The sequence below is a fragment of the Polypterus senegalus genome, chromosome 2 (assembly GCF_016835505.1).
Source record: "Polypterus senegalus isolate Bchr_013 chromosome 2, ASM1683550v1, whole genome shotgun sequence".
Taxonomy (NCBI): Eukaryota; Metazoa; Chordata; class Cladistia; order Polypteriformes; family Polypteridae; genus Polypterus; species Polypterus senegalus.
The window spans coordinates 178,725,923-178,739,786 of NC_053155.1; the positions used below are offsets into that span (position 1 = coordinate 178,725,923).

The 13,864-nt window shown below is 35.6% G+C and overlaps 1 protein-coding gene across 2 annotated transcripts in view; it reads right to left on the minus strand.

Annotated features, from left to right (window-relative positions):
- The window catches only part of znf654 (zinc finger protein 654), a 95,173-nt gene that overhangs the window by 28,927 nt on the left and 52,382 nt on the right, over positions 1 to 13,864 (minus strand). For both annotated transcript variants that reach the window (XR_005632652.1, XM_039744978.1), the window contains exons 4-7: positions 13,323 to 13,458; positions 11,979 to 12,181; positions 8,000 to 8,136; positions 2,974 to 3,115 (exon numbers count right to left, since the gene is read on the minus strand). Coding sequence is in view for 1 of the 2 variants with exons in the window: in XM_039744978.1 (XP_039600912.1) it covers positions 2,974 to 3,115; positions 8,000 to 8,136; positions 11,979 to 12,181; positions 13,323 to 13,458 (618 nt within the window). In the remaining variant the exon portion in view is untranslated. The remainder of the gene's footprint in view (positions 1 to 2,973; positions 3,116 to 7,999; positions 8,137 to 11,978; positions 12,182 to 13,322; positions 13,459 to 13,864) is intronic.

Below are 13,864 nucleotides of genomic sequence, written 5' to 3' on the forward strand. Positions count from 1 at the left end.
GACGACTTGGTTTAACATTACTTGGCAACAGGGAAAGTGGGGCAAGGTGCAAGGGTGCAATTGTGTCTCCCATAAAAGCAGCTTCACTTGAAATCACTTTGTGATTGTGCACGGGTTAAAACGTCCGCTGAAGTGTCAGATTCTTATTTAATTATGCTGTTTTCTGTATCTTCTGAATTGCATTCAGGTTACCCTGATGTTTTGTCTCGTAGTGCCGTCTTAGATTAAATTCTGTAATTACAGCCACATTAGCTCCACAAATGAGACACACGGGTTCAGTAAACATATACTCAGCCTCCCATCGGTTTTTAAAGGCTCTATTTTCAGAATCAACTTTTCTCTTCAGCATCGTGGTGAGCTAGCTTCGCAATAACTTGCAGCATCATAAGCTAGACTTGATTAACGCGGTAAGTGTTCGGCAAGGCAGCTGAAGCGCTGCATTATGGGATCTGTAGTTTATTGTGTTACCAGCGCTTCATATACCCGGCTTTAATAACAATAATACAGTATATAAAATGATCTCGCGGGCCGGATATAATTACACGCCGGGCCGGATGTGGCCCGCTGCCCTTGAGTTTGACACATATGGACTAAATAGAACTTGAAAAGATATATTTTTTCAAATGTGATCGCAATTCAGATAAAGTTGACGCACAACAGCCTGCATGCCTCAATAAGTCATCCTCCTCGCTCTTACTTTTTACCGTTCATCTAATGAATACACTGAGTATGGCTTTACCAAAACAATCATTGATGGCTAATAAAGTATCCATTATTCGAGTATGTAGATCGATATATATATATATATATATACACACACATATATATATATATATATATACACACATACATACATACATATATACACACATACATACATATATATATATATATATATATATACATATATATATATATATATATATATATATATATATATATATATATATATATATATATATATATATATATATATATATCCGCAGCGAGAGAAGTAGTGTGTTAAAAAGCTAGAAAAGAAAAGGAAACATTTTAAAAATAACGTAACATGACTGTCAATATACAGTATTTGTTTTGTGAGTGTTACTGAGTGTTGCTGTCATCAAGGATTTGATTATCATTATTTCTTTCAATCAGGTTCGTATTTGTAGGATGTGTTGTGTTCAAGTTACATTCCGTGTTTGTCAATCGTTGTAAAGATGACAGGTTTCATTCATCGATTCGTTTCTTACTGCATCAATAAACAGCTCGTCTTCTTCTTTATCTGAGACCTGACACACTGCATGCACAGGTTTTTTTACACTGTCTTCCTTTAGCGGGACATTGACTTTTTCCAACGTGTGCTTTGTTTCCGCAGTAGTTGGATTTATGAATATGCTTATATGTATCAGACGCTTCATATTTTTTGCTGCCTTTTCAATTGTGTAATTCGGTTTTTGTTCAGCGCTCTTTGGAACTGTTGCTTTTTATCTGTGCACTGTGTCAGTTCACGTGAGCCGCTTCGTGTACATGCATCGAAGATTCCCAGCTGTGCTGGTGCCATCTCGCTATGTCCATGGCTGTATTTAATGTTACCTTAGTCCTGGCACTTAAAACTTTCTCTCAGTTTCGCGAGTTCGTGTCAAACACCACCCTGACCATCTCATCTTCCTCTCCATAAGCACAGTCCTTCACCCGTGAATATTTACCCGTGGCAGTTTGCTATTGGATTGCCGCTGATGGACGGCCTTATATGGGCAGGCACTAAATTACAAACGCCAGCGGCAGCCTGTCTATGAACTTAATTTAAAGTGTAGGTTTACATCGTGCTTTGTTTCCGAAGTAGCAGAACTCATGAATATGGTTGTATATGTCACTCGCCGCTTCTTATTGTTTCGCTGCCTTCTCAATTATATAATGCATGTTTTCTTCAGCGCTTTTTTGAGTGTCTTCCTGGTTTTCTATGTACTGCGTGATTACGTGGGAGGCGTGATGATGTCACACTAAACTCCGCCCCACGGCGTTGAAGCTCATCTCCATTACAGTAAATGGAGAAAAACTGCTTCCAGTTATGACCATTACGCGTAGAATTTCGATATAAAACCTGCCCAACTTTTGTAAGGAAGCTGTAAGGAATGAACCTGCCAAATTTCAGCCTTCCACCCACACGGAAGTTGGAGAATTAGTGATGAGTCAGTGAGTGAGTGAGTGAGTGAGTGAGGGCTTTGCCTTTTAGATATATATATAGTATATATATATATATATATATATATATATATATATATATATATATATATATATATATATATAAATATGACAACACTCATGTCAATGACAAAACAATTACATTAACAATCATGTTACGTTATTTTTAAAATTTTTGCTTTTCTTTTTCATAACTTCTTTTATACACTACTTCTCCGCTGCGAAGTGCGAGTATTCTGCTAGTCATTAATAAAATGCACATTACCACAAGCCTTTTATAATATCATACACTATGTGGAAGAATTGGTGCATTGCCTGAAGAAACTGCAGCAGTGTCAATATTTAAGTCCACAACTGCACATGAGCAAATGGTTAATGTGAAAAACATCCATTCTTTCATCACAATCTACTAATTCATGGACTGATATTGCTGGTTTCCATTTATTCAGTTTCTACCTTGTTCTCTTTACGTTTTAACAAATCTGCATTTAGGAGTGTCCCAGTTCTCTCTTTATTCATTTAGTAATTAGTATAATCTATATTTGTAATTTAACTGACAATTGTTCACAGAACTCTGTGACTGCACTCAGCGAATAAAGCTATACAAAAAAAAAATTGTACTGTATAGTACTATACTGAAAACTTGATACACCTTAATCAGAATCCATGTTCCAAGATTAAACATTATTCACACATCTTATCCATTTTTAACGCACTTTTTTCTTTTTTTTTTTTTAAATATATAAAACACACTTACTACTAATTATTACTAAAAGCAAACATATTTACCTCAGTTTTAATAACCTTCATGAACGGGAAAATTATTTTGACATTCGTTGCTGCCAGTAAAAGCTGCTGACATTCTTCTAAAAAATCTTGTTTGGAGGAGTTACCACGAAGCTGAAGCTTGCTCCATATAAAGATGAGATCCCTGAAAGGAAAAACAAATGTGATATATTAGAATAGCAAAATAAAGGGCAGTAGTAAAATTGTTTACTGCAAAATTTTTAAATATATACTACTTATGTGTTGACAATTATCAGACATTTGCACTCTATTCAAGGATAGTTCATTTAAAAGGGCTATGGTGGGATCTTAAAAGAGGGCTTTCTCAGAGACTGAAGTATTCTTTTCATTTTTAAGCAGTGTTTAACTTTGGTGGGTATGCAGGCAGTGCTGTAACCCGGACCAAACAAATGCATAGTGCTATACATACGGTATACATGCTACTTTTAGCACACACTGCATGCACTGAGCATCATTTCTTGTTATCTAATGTTTTGTATTTATGTTGCATGGCTGTTTTGTGACAGCAGTTAATAATCTGATTTATGCTGTAGTTAGAAATTTTTGAATGCATATTTTGAAACCAACTAGTACTCCATCAAAAGCGGCCTTATTCCTGTGCTCATTTGTGTCGTGAACGATCTCCAGTATGGCAAGTCAAATTAACATTTAGAGATATCTGCAAATATCTGAACTTCACGTATCTTAAAATACAGCTAAACTTTTTTAATCTCCAAAACCCAATTTATCATTCATAATTCTCAAAAAAAGGACTAGCATTTCAACCTAAGACACCATGGTAGCAGCTTTATTGAAAAACACAACATAAAACCACAAGCAATAGGGTGGAGTAGACAAAGAGAGTGAAACCTACAAGTCTGTCTAAGCCATTATAAGAGGCTTTTTACTTATTTTAAAATATATTAAGACGGTCATGTTAAATTCTCTGTTAAGGTACAATGGAGAAATTAAGTTCTAAAAGGCAGAATGTCACCAAGAATCACCTGTGGAGATTTGTAACATTTGATGTGTAATTTCCACATTTTCTTTATATTAACTAAGCAACAGACTAGCAGAAATAGAAATTTTCCTTTTGAACTGCTATCGTACCACTAGTTTTATTTAATTGTAATCTCACAACTGAAAACGTTTTGGCAACAATTAATTAACTATTCAAAAAAATGTTGAAATAATACATACATTTTTGCTGTGTTATCTTGTAGGTTTGTCATTGTTTATTTGTAAAGGTTTTGAGAATTGGCATTTCTCCTTATAGTGAATGAATTTTTATATTCTAATATGTTGGTGTTTTCTTTTGTATTCTTTTATGCCCAATTAGGAGACAAGAAAACTTCTAAAATCATAATACAATTTAACTATTCCTAAATGCTGGAACCAGTAGTATTTCTGAATTTTCATGTTTTAGAATATTTGCATTATACATAATGAGACATACTGGAGACACGTGATGAAGTAGAGAAAAGCAGCCAAACAAGCTAAATGACAACTTGTGTGCATTATAATTCATATCACTAAGCCGTTATAATAATGTAAGTTCATATGACAAACATATTGCACTTCAAAAGTGATGAATATGATGTACATTGTGACACCCCATATAGTGGCAAAGTTGGCACCAGACTACACAGTGTGCATCTTGTATTTCCGGACCTACTGGGATCAAACTTGAGAGAAGTGAGACATGGAGACACAAACACAAATTGGTAATTTCCAAAACAAAAGTGGGGTTTATTTACAGGTGCACAAACACACAAAAATAAATGACCCAATCAAAAACAGTGAAATATTTACAGTGAAGCCGTCAGTCCCAAAAATGAAAAAATAAAGATGTATAGACACAAAATTATAGTCATCCTAAGAAACTACACACAATGAAGTATCCAGAAAAAAATATTCACAAAAATGTATATACAAGAAAAATAAAAAGTACACCGCAATCCCTAAATCTATACAAATACCTCCATCAAAACAATACTTCAATATGCAATATATCATCTATATTTCTACACAACAAGAAAATATATACAAGTAAAGCATAAGCCACTGTTTGGTATACTAAAGAATGAGCTATACCACCACACAGAGTCTAAAAAACAACCCTAGAGGCAGGAATTGCCTCTTATATACGGGGAACAAATTTTCAGCCAATCCTGCGACATTCTCCCTTATACCAATCGCAACTGATGCATTTGCATTCTGCACAGGTGCTCTTCTCAGTCCTGTATTATACAGGACAGCCTAGCGAGCAAGCACGAGTGCATCCCAACGCACTCCCATCAGAAGAGCTGATATGCACAACAAAAGATACTTTTCTTGGGGATCCCCTTCTCACACTAATGCATACACTAACTAAACACCTCACATCTTTCTCTTTTTGCTAACGGCAGGGGCTAAAGAGATGCTTGCCTTTATGATGAGGTACGTGCAGCATCCTCCAACAGGCCTGACCTGTTGCCAGTGTGTAAATCTGCCATCGTCCAAGTTAAAAAATCCTCACGAAACGCCCACCCGCACTTCAGTAATTAAAACAAAACAGCTAAGTACTTTTTTTTGCTCAATGAAAGTTGACTTTTCCCTGTTCTTTGGAACCTATTGGAAGGTGTAAATGGCTGGTAGGCAAATTACCACGTACATACTATATTTTAGTTCCTTCTTAAGATGGACAATACTGTGTAAAGTATCTATCTATCTATCTATCTATTTGCACTGAATAACTCATATGGTTGTACATCATTTTATATTGGCTACTTTTGTTTACTTCTCAAGGAACTGGCAAAGAGGTCAAGGATTATCTCAGTCAACCTTCCCTGCATCATGCCTATTGTGCCAGAAGTCATTACCTGAATGACAAGACTCTACATTCCATTTTCATAAGGTGTGTGTATACATGCAAAAACATATTTTTGCCAAAATAAAAGGGTAATTTGCACCTGTGGCCAGTTTTTCTAATGTAATCAGAGAAATTTACTTCACTCATATTGCAATAAGGGAACCTAGTGAGAATAAAGCTGTTTTTGTTATCAGGTAAACAGTGACATTCCATTAACAGACAATTCATCTGCAATATTAACAGTGTTGTGCAACAATCTTGAACCCAGTTGCTATTGTTTCATTGGGAACAACCTGCACCATTTGTGTTTCATTGCATAGCAGTCCTTAGTGCTTCATGAAGTACCTCCCACTCCACCTCAGTTTCGTTGACCATGCATCATTTCATCAATGGGTTTGATGCTTCACGGGAACTCTCACCCTCCACATCTGGATCGTCAATTTGTTATAGTTCCTTCATGGTGCTCTAATCCTCACTGGGGACTCACTCCCCATACCCCATTCCCCCATCACGTTCTGAAAGAGTGAATCAATTTTGAATCTGTATATAAGTTATACACGTCCACTTTCTGGTGTAAGTATGCTCAAATTCAAATAATGTTTTATAAGAGAGAACCCTGGTGTGGAATTTACCACTTGTGGCGTCATGACTGTGCTCAACAATGTTCAAATTTTAGAATTTCAGATAGGGATATTCAACCTGTAATTTGTTATAATTGTCTAATCATACAGCTTTGAAATTTTGCAGTAGTTTAAAAAACATATTACAAAGTGATTCAATATACCAGAGGGATAAGCATTCAATATAATTCTGGAAGGCAGACTGGATCTGGCACTAATTCAAAAGGCTGCATTTCTATCATTCCATCATTTCTATGGTGTACAAATCGTATTCTAACATTTAATTGATATTGCCTATGACTGGCTCCTACCAGAACAGGTTTACCATTACAAATATTGTCAAAAAGCCCCCCAAAAATTAAAACATGCCATTGCATTGTTTATAAAAACAGTTAAATAAACAATACTGGAAGGCCACACAAGACAACAAAATGTTTTTTTGTAAATTGTTACAGACCACAGCACACTTTTCTAAATTAATTTTTCAACCTGATTTCTGATCCGCTTTGTCTTTTCCTGTCATGTTCCCTATGAGAGTTATGAGTAATGTTGGTTTACATTGTACTTGAATTTTACTTTTAACTAAAACATAAGCACCAATGAAGTAAATGTTCCAATATCTTCAAACAAAATAGGCACACACTGTGGCATGGATGTATTGAACAGTGTCAGTCAGCTACCACTGCTTCGTCAAAAACGTTTACAGTAGGATTTCCTTGTGTACACTGTGTCTGGAATGTCATGGTACAGCATCCACTAGTAGTGGGCCATCATAGTCTCTCCCATCAGAAACCTTGGTACCGACGCTCCACTAAACGAATGTCATGATGACAACATTCTCCTTGCTTGTCACTCACCATACTAAGATTTTCTGGAAAGAATTCTAGATGTGACAACCCAGTTTCTGGTATAAATCAGATTCTGAATTCCTTACTTATATGCAGGAGACTTACGGCTACCCAGAAGGTTTCCACAGAGCCGCTTGAATGCCTTCAAGCCTCTAGCTTGCCTACCAGTCACGCAGTCCATTGGAAAAACTGGTACAAATAAAATATGGAGCCCAAGATTTACTCTGCTCAGCAAGTGGACAGCCAAAGTACAATTTATATATCTTCTTAAGATCTCCGGTAATTGGGGGACATTGCGCTATCATCGTGAATGAACCACACACATAATAGAAACTGTCTAGATGATTAATACAGCTTTTAGGCAAGGTAAACACTGAAATAAAATCGCAGTTACAGCTAACATAAAAATACAGAAAACTTGTGTTAAATTTTGTAATACTAAGCTTACTTTTGTAAGGCTAATTGTAACAAATATCATGCAATATATGCAGGTACTTAGCTTAATCACAAAAACTAGACAGCTAGAGGAAAACTTAACACAGACATGAAATCAGAATGAAAAACACTACAAACCCCACATAAAATTATCTCTAATGAAAATTACCTGTTGACCTGTGTTATGCTTCTACAAAGAAAAATGAAAATTTGAAAAACCAACAACCTAAAGTCAAACTAATTTTAAAATGTAGCCATACCTTTCCAAAACTTACCAGATATAGTACATGTCCCCATTCTGAAGCTGCTGCAACAAGAACACTTTGCACAAATTCAAAAGAAGGTCATCCTTCTCTTCTCTTTCAGTATTACAGATGATCTCAACAGCATCTTTCCCATCTATCCCAGCTATCTGTTTATAAAAACAAAATGTTTTGTTTCCTGTTCCAAAATTGATATACATCTTACATTTTATGTTTTGTGCAGATATTGAGATACATAGATATACAGTGGTGTGAAAAACTATTTGCCCCCTTCCCGATTTCTTATACTTTTGCATGTTTCTCACACAAAATGTTTCTGATCATCAAACACATTTAACCATTAGTCAAATATAACACAAGTAAACACAAAATGCAGTTTTTAAATGATGGTTTTATTCTTTAGGGAGAAAAAATCCAAACCTACATGGCCCTGTGTGAAAAGTAATTGCCCCTTGTTAAAAATAACCTAACTGTGGTGTATCACACCTGAGTTCAATTTCCGTAGCCACCCTCAGGCCTGATTACTGCCACACCTGTTTCAATCAAGAAAACACTTAAATAGGAGCTGCCTGACACAGAGAAGTAGACCAAAAGGACCTCAAAAGCTAGACATCATGCCAAGATCCAAAGAAATTCAGGAACAAATGAGAACAGAAGTAATTGAGATCTATCAGTCTGGTAAAGGTTATAAAGCCATTTCTAAAGCTTTGGGACTCCAGTGAACCACAGTGAGAGCCATTATCCACAAATGGCAAAAACATGGAACAGTGGTGAACCTTCCCAGGAGTGGCCGGCCGACCAAAATTACCCCAAGAGCGCAGAGACGACTCATCCGAGAGGTCACAAAACACCCCAGGACAACGTCTAAAGAACTGCAGACCTCACTTGCCTCAATTAAGGTCAGTGTTCACGACTCCACCATAAGAAAGAGACTGGGCAAAAACGGCCTGCATGGCAGATTTCCAAGACGCAAACCACTGTTAAGCAAAAGAACATTAGGGCTCGTCTCAATTTTGCTAAGAAACATCTCAATGATTGCCAAGACTTTTGGGAAAATACCTTGTGGACTGATGAGACAAAAGTTGAACTTTTTGGAAGGCAAATGTCCCGTTACATCTGGCGTAAAAGGAACACAGCATTTCAGAAAGAGAACATCATACCAACAGTAAAATATGGTGGTGGCAGTGTGATGGTCTGGGGTTGTTTTGCTGCTTCAGGACCTGGAAGGCTTGCTGTGATAGATGGAACCATGAATTCTACTGTCTACCAAAAAATCCTGAAGGAGAATGTCCGGCCATCTGTTTGTCAACTCAAGCTGAAGCGATCTTGGGTGCTGCAACAGGACAATGACCCAAAACACACCAGCAAATCCACCTCTGAATGGCTGAAGAAAAACAAAATGAAGACTTTGGAGTGGCCTAGTCAAAGTCCTGACCTGAATCCAATTGAGATGCTATGGCATGACCTTAAAAAGGCGGTTCATGCTAGAAAACCCTCAAATAAAGCTGAATTACAACAATTCTGCAAAGATGAGTGGGCCAGAATTCCTCCAGAGCGCTGTAAAAGACTCATTGCAAGTTATCGCAAACGCTTGATTGCAGTTATTGCTGCTAAGGGTGACCAAACCAGTTATTAGGTTCAGGGGGCAATTACTTTTTCACACAGGGCCATGTAGGTTTGGATTTTTTCTCCCTAAATAATAAAAACCATCATTTAAAAACTGCATTTTGTGTTTACTTGTGTTATATTTGACTAATGGTTTAATGTGTTTGATGATCAGAAACATTTTGTGTGACAAACATGCAAAAGAATAAGAAATCAGGAAGGGGGCAAATAGTTTTTCACACCACTGTATATATATACAAACACATATATACCTGATTCCTAGCATATTGTTTGTGTGATATTTTCTGTATTTGCCATAAACATAAATGGTTGTAATAGAATTTACTTAACTATTAGTGCTTTAGAAAATTCCACTGGATAGCCATCTGGACTTCCAATTTTCTAAGGAATTTACAGCATCTAGGATTTCTAAGAGTCACAATGGTTTGTCCACTTCCTCTGTGCATATTGCATCAAGCAGGAGCAATAATATTTTATCCAGGAAATCACTGATATAAGCCATATGTCATTACATGCCCTTGCTTATAAATATGTATATTATGTTGTAAATTTGCTTGTCTTTGCTTTTCCTTTGCAAATTTTAGTTCAGATAGCACTGGTACTCTCTATAATAGCATTCTGAAAATTTTACTTGTGTACTTTTATATAAAAAAAAAAAAAAAGCATAGCACTCACTGATCAGTTTTATAAATACAGAAACAGTTACACATCTCAGTAAACTTTTCGGATGCCCTTTTGAGTATGATATTTATTTGTATGTGGTGGGTGTAAGATTACCTTTTCCCCTGAAATATGCTTTAAGCATATTTCAGAGTGTTCCTACAATTATCTAAATGCTTTATCACCTGATTTGGAGCATGTATGTATTAGACAGAGTTGATTAAGCTTTGTTACATTTCCCAACTACCACAATACAGTGTTCTTTAAGTTCTATTACCATCTCAGTAGCTACAAACAGGAACAGTTTATGACTCAATTGCCCCAACAAAATTTTGAAATGTAACATGACCTATGCTCATTCTAAACTGTGGTATATTTTGAACTGCCACTCACTGCCCCACTCTGCCCAGCAGTTTGGAAAAGCGTTTGATAATGTACCTATGGATCCTGAAACTCCACACGTCAAAGGTTGGCGATTAAATGCTGGTGTTCCAGTGTGCTTGATACTTCACAAGACTCCAACACCTACCCAATCCTATTGATAAGGGCTGCTGTTCGCATGGCCAATCAATCACTTCTGCTGCATTCTTCACTTGCATAAAGTGTGCTCTCAGCACACTGCATTGAATAGCATGTAACTTAGAATAATAATAATAAATATTGACAAACAAAAAAACATGCTGGCTAATTTTCTTTTTTACTATAAAATCACCATATTTTAATCAAATCCATCAAGGCATTTTTTTAATATTTTGGGGTGTTAGCTTTTCTATTATAGGGCTTATCCCTAAATAGATATATCAAGATGTCTCTTCTTAGTGGATACTTAATGCCCTATATGTAACTTCATGCCAAATTTCATCTTTTTATCCAAATGGGAAATAGAGTGTTTGTCAATGATTGAATAAGTGAACTAGTTAACTTTGCACTGCACATATACAGTAATATTACATTAACCTATAAGAGCAGAGCTGCAAAAGTGTTTTTTCTCTTGAATTTATCAGTGAGATATTTAATGTTATTACAAATTCTATAAAAGGAAGGATTTTCTGAGGTTTTTGTATTTTAAAATTTGTTGTTCTTTTGAATTCAACTTTCATTGAAAAATTCTACATTTTGCTTGCAGTTTTGGCTGCAGATCTCTACAACTGCATAAACTGTCCAAGCAGGCTAATAATTTACTGTGTTTACAGCACTAATGCTTATAATAAACCAGTTACAAGATGATTCTGTAGGAGAACACAAAGATATTTTCTCCCCAACCACAAAGCTGAAGTGAACAAACAAATCATATCAAGAAATACCATTAAGAGACTATCAACCATTACTTCACCTTTTAAGTGTCTAACTTTGTGAATAGTGTTGGGCTCTAGAACATCAATATCAAGTACACCAAAGATTTAAATCAGTTTTATTTGAATACAGACCTATAGAAAATGTGGAGCAGATATATTCTGGCTTGACATTCATGTATCAGGCCTTGCAGACAGTCAGAATATTAAGATTAAGTAAATACTGAGTAACATCAAAAACAAAACATACATAGAAAGCTACATTTATGGGAAGCAAAGTTTAATGTTAAATCAAATAAGCCACTTAACTGAAAATGCAGGATTAAAATAAAGAATAAAAATGGTTAATGGTCTTCTCAAAAAAATGTAACCCTTTATTTGTTTCATCTCGTGCAAGTGCAATGAATACCAACCTCTGTCTGGAGATGATCATATAAAGATGCCTTATAAAGGCAAGTTAAGTAGGCCTGCTGGAAATAGAGATTCTTGCCAACTTCTGAATGTTGGATGCAGGACTTTGAGAGAGCTACTGCTTCTTGGATACGTTCACAGGCAAGCAGGTATCGAACTCGAAACTCAAAGAAGTCTGAAATTTCAGAGCTTAAGTAATGATCCACTGCAAAACAAAGTGTGAAAAAATGCTCATCTTACATACTTAACAATAATGTCCAAATAAGTAACATTCCTACCTTTTGTGGATATGTGTATTCTATGGCAAACTGTTTACTACAATAAATTGTTAAAACAGCAACAAATATACAAAGATATTAAAAATAAAACAGATAGGACTGCTACCATTACTTGAACAGAGAAAATAAAGCAACATCACTGTACAAGCTGTGTTTTAGTTATTAAGATTGCCTGTGTTTGTAGCAATATTTCACTTTCACAAAAATGAAAAATGCAAAGGATAAACCAAAAAGGCAAGGCATCCCCAACCATATCTGTATAACCACTCTACTCCACAGATATTGTCCAAAAGCACCATTGCCTTTGTCCTTGCTTATTAGGTCAACAGAACACATTTTACTGCTGCTTCTTACACTCACAATGAGCCCCCACCATTGTTCAGTTTGCCTAATCAATAAAACTGTGCTATCTGAGTAACATCCATAAAGAAGTCCTCAATTTTCAAGGCAATGTTTATGGAGATTACCAAAAGAATAAGGTCATATAAAAGAAACTGAGATTCAGCTAGACAAATAACTCTATTTACTAAGAGCCAGCATATCAAAAAACTTCATCAGCTTTATTAAGAGTCATCAGTAAATAAAGGACATGGTGGTGGACATCAAGGAATTCCTATCTGGCTGCATACCCTCCACCATTGCCATATTAAGAACTATAATCGTTGAACATTTTCCATACTTAATGATATCTATCAAATGGCCATCAATCAACCGCCATATACAGTGTGCAATCTGAGAAGGCACTTAAAGATGACAGCATTCAAATAAAGAATGAACTAGGAAAATCACGTTACATCAATGGTTTTACAAAGCCATTTTATGTCAGCAATATTGAGTTTTAAGCAAAAACAAACTGTAGCCAGGACACCAGAACCAGCAATGAATCAATCAAAGATACCTAGAGAAACTATCTATACTTGGCAAAGGAAGTATACTGGACAAAATAAATATAGACTGTACACTATGGTTCTCAATACCTTTTAATTGCCTACGATTATTCTTTAGTATTACTTTCCGGGAATCATAAAAAACTAAATTTATTGAAAATCTGTATGCACTGTACCATACCTGATTCCTTAGGTTCAGAATCTTCTCTCAAGATTGCCTGAAGTACTGGGTTTTCCCATGGGCCTCCTTCTTTAATTACCTGTTTCACCAGCCTCAAATAAACATTTTTGTATCTAGATAAAAAAGTGAGGCATTCCTAAAAAAATGGAATTAGAAAATATTCAATTAAAATATAAATGAAAGTACAGACAGAAACATCTTTATACCATTTCCCTTTACCTATTATTTTTTCTATGAATTTTTCTGCCATTATCACTTTGGACAACCATCAATAATGAAAATTTTCAAGTTCAGTCCTATTTCTCGCAAAGCACTGTTTAAATATAACCCTACCAATCAACCATTTTAGTTACATTTACAGGAATTGTGAAAGCACCTACTGGATGGGTTATGTCTGTCTGCACAAAGAAGCTCAGATCCTAGTGGACCAATTTCTTAGAAATTTGGTACATTTAATCTTTAAGGAAATGGATTGAAAAGTTTTCATTTTTGTTGTGATTCTGTACACATGTTTACATTTTTAAAAGCTACCATTTAAAAAG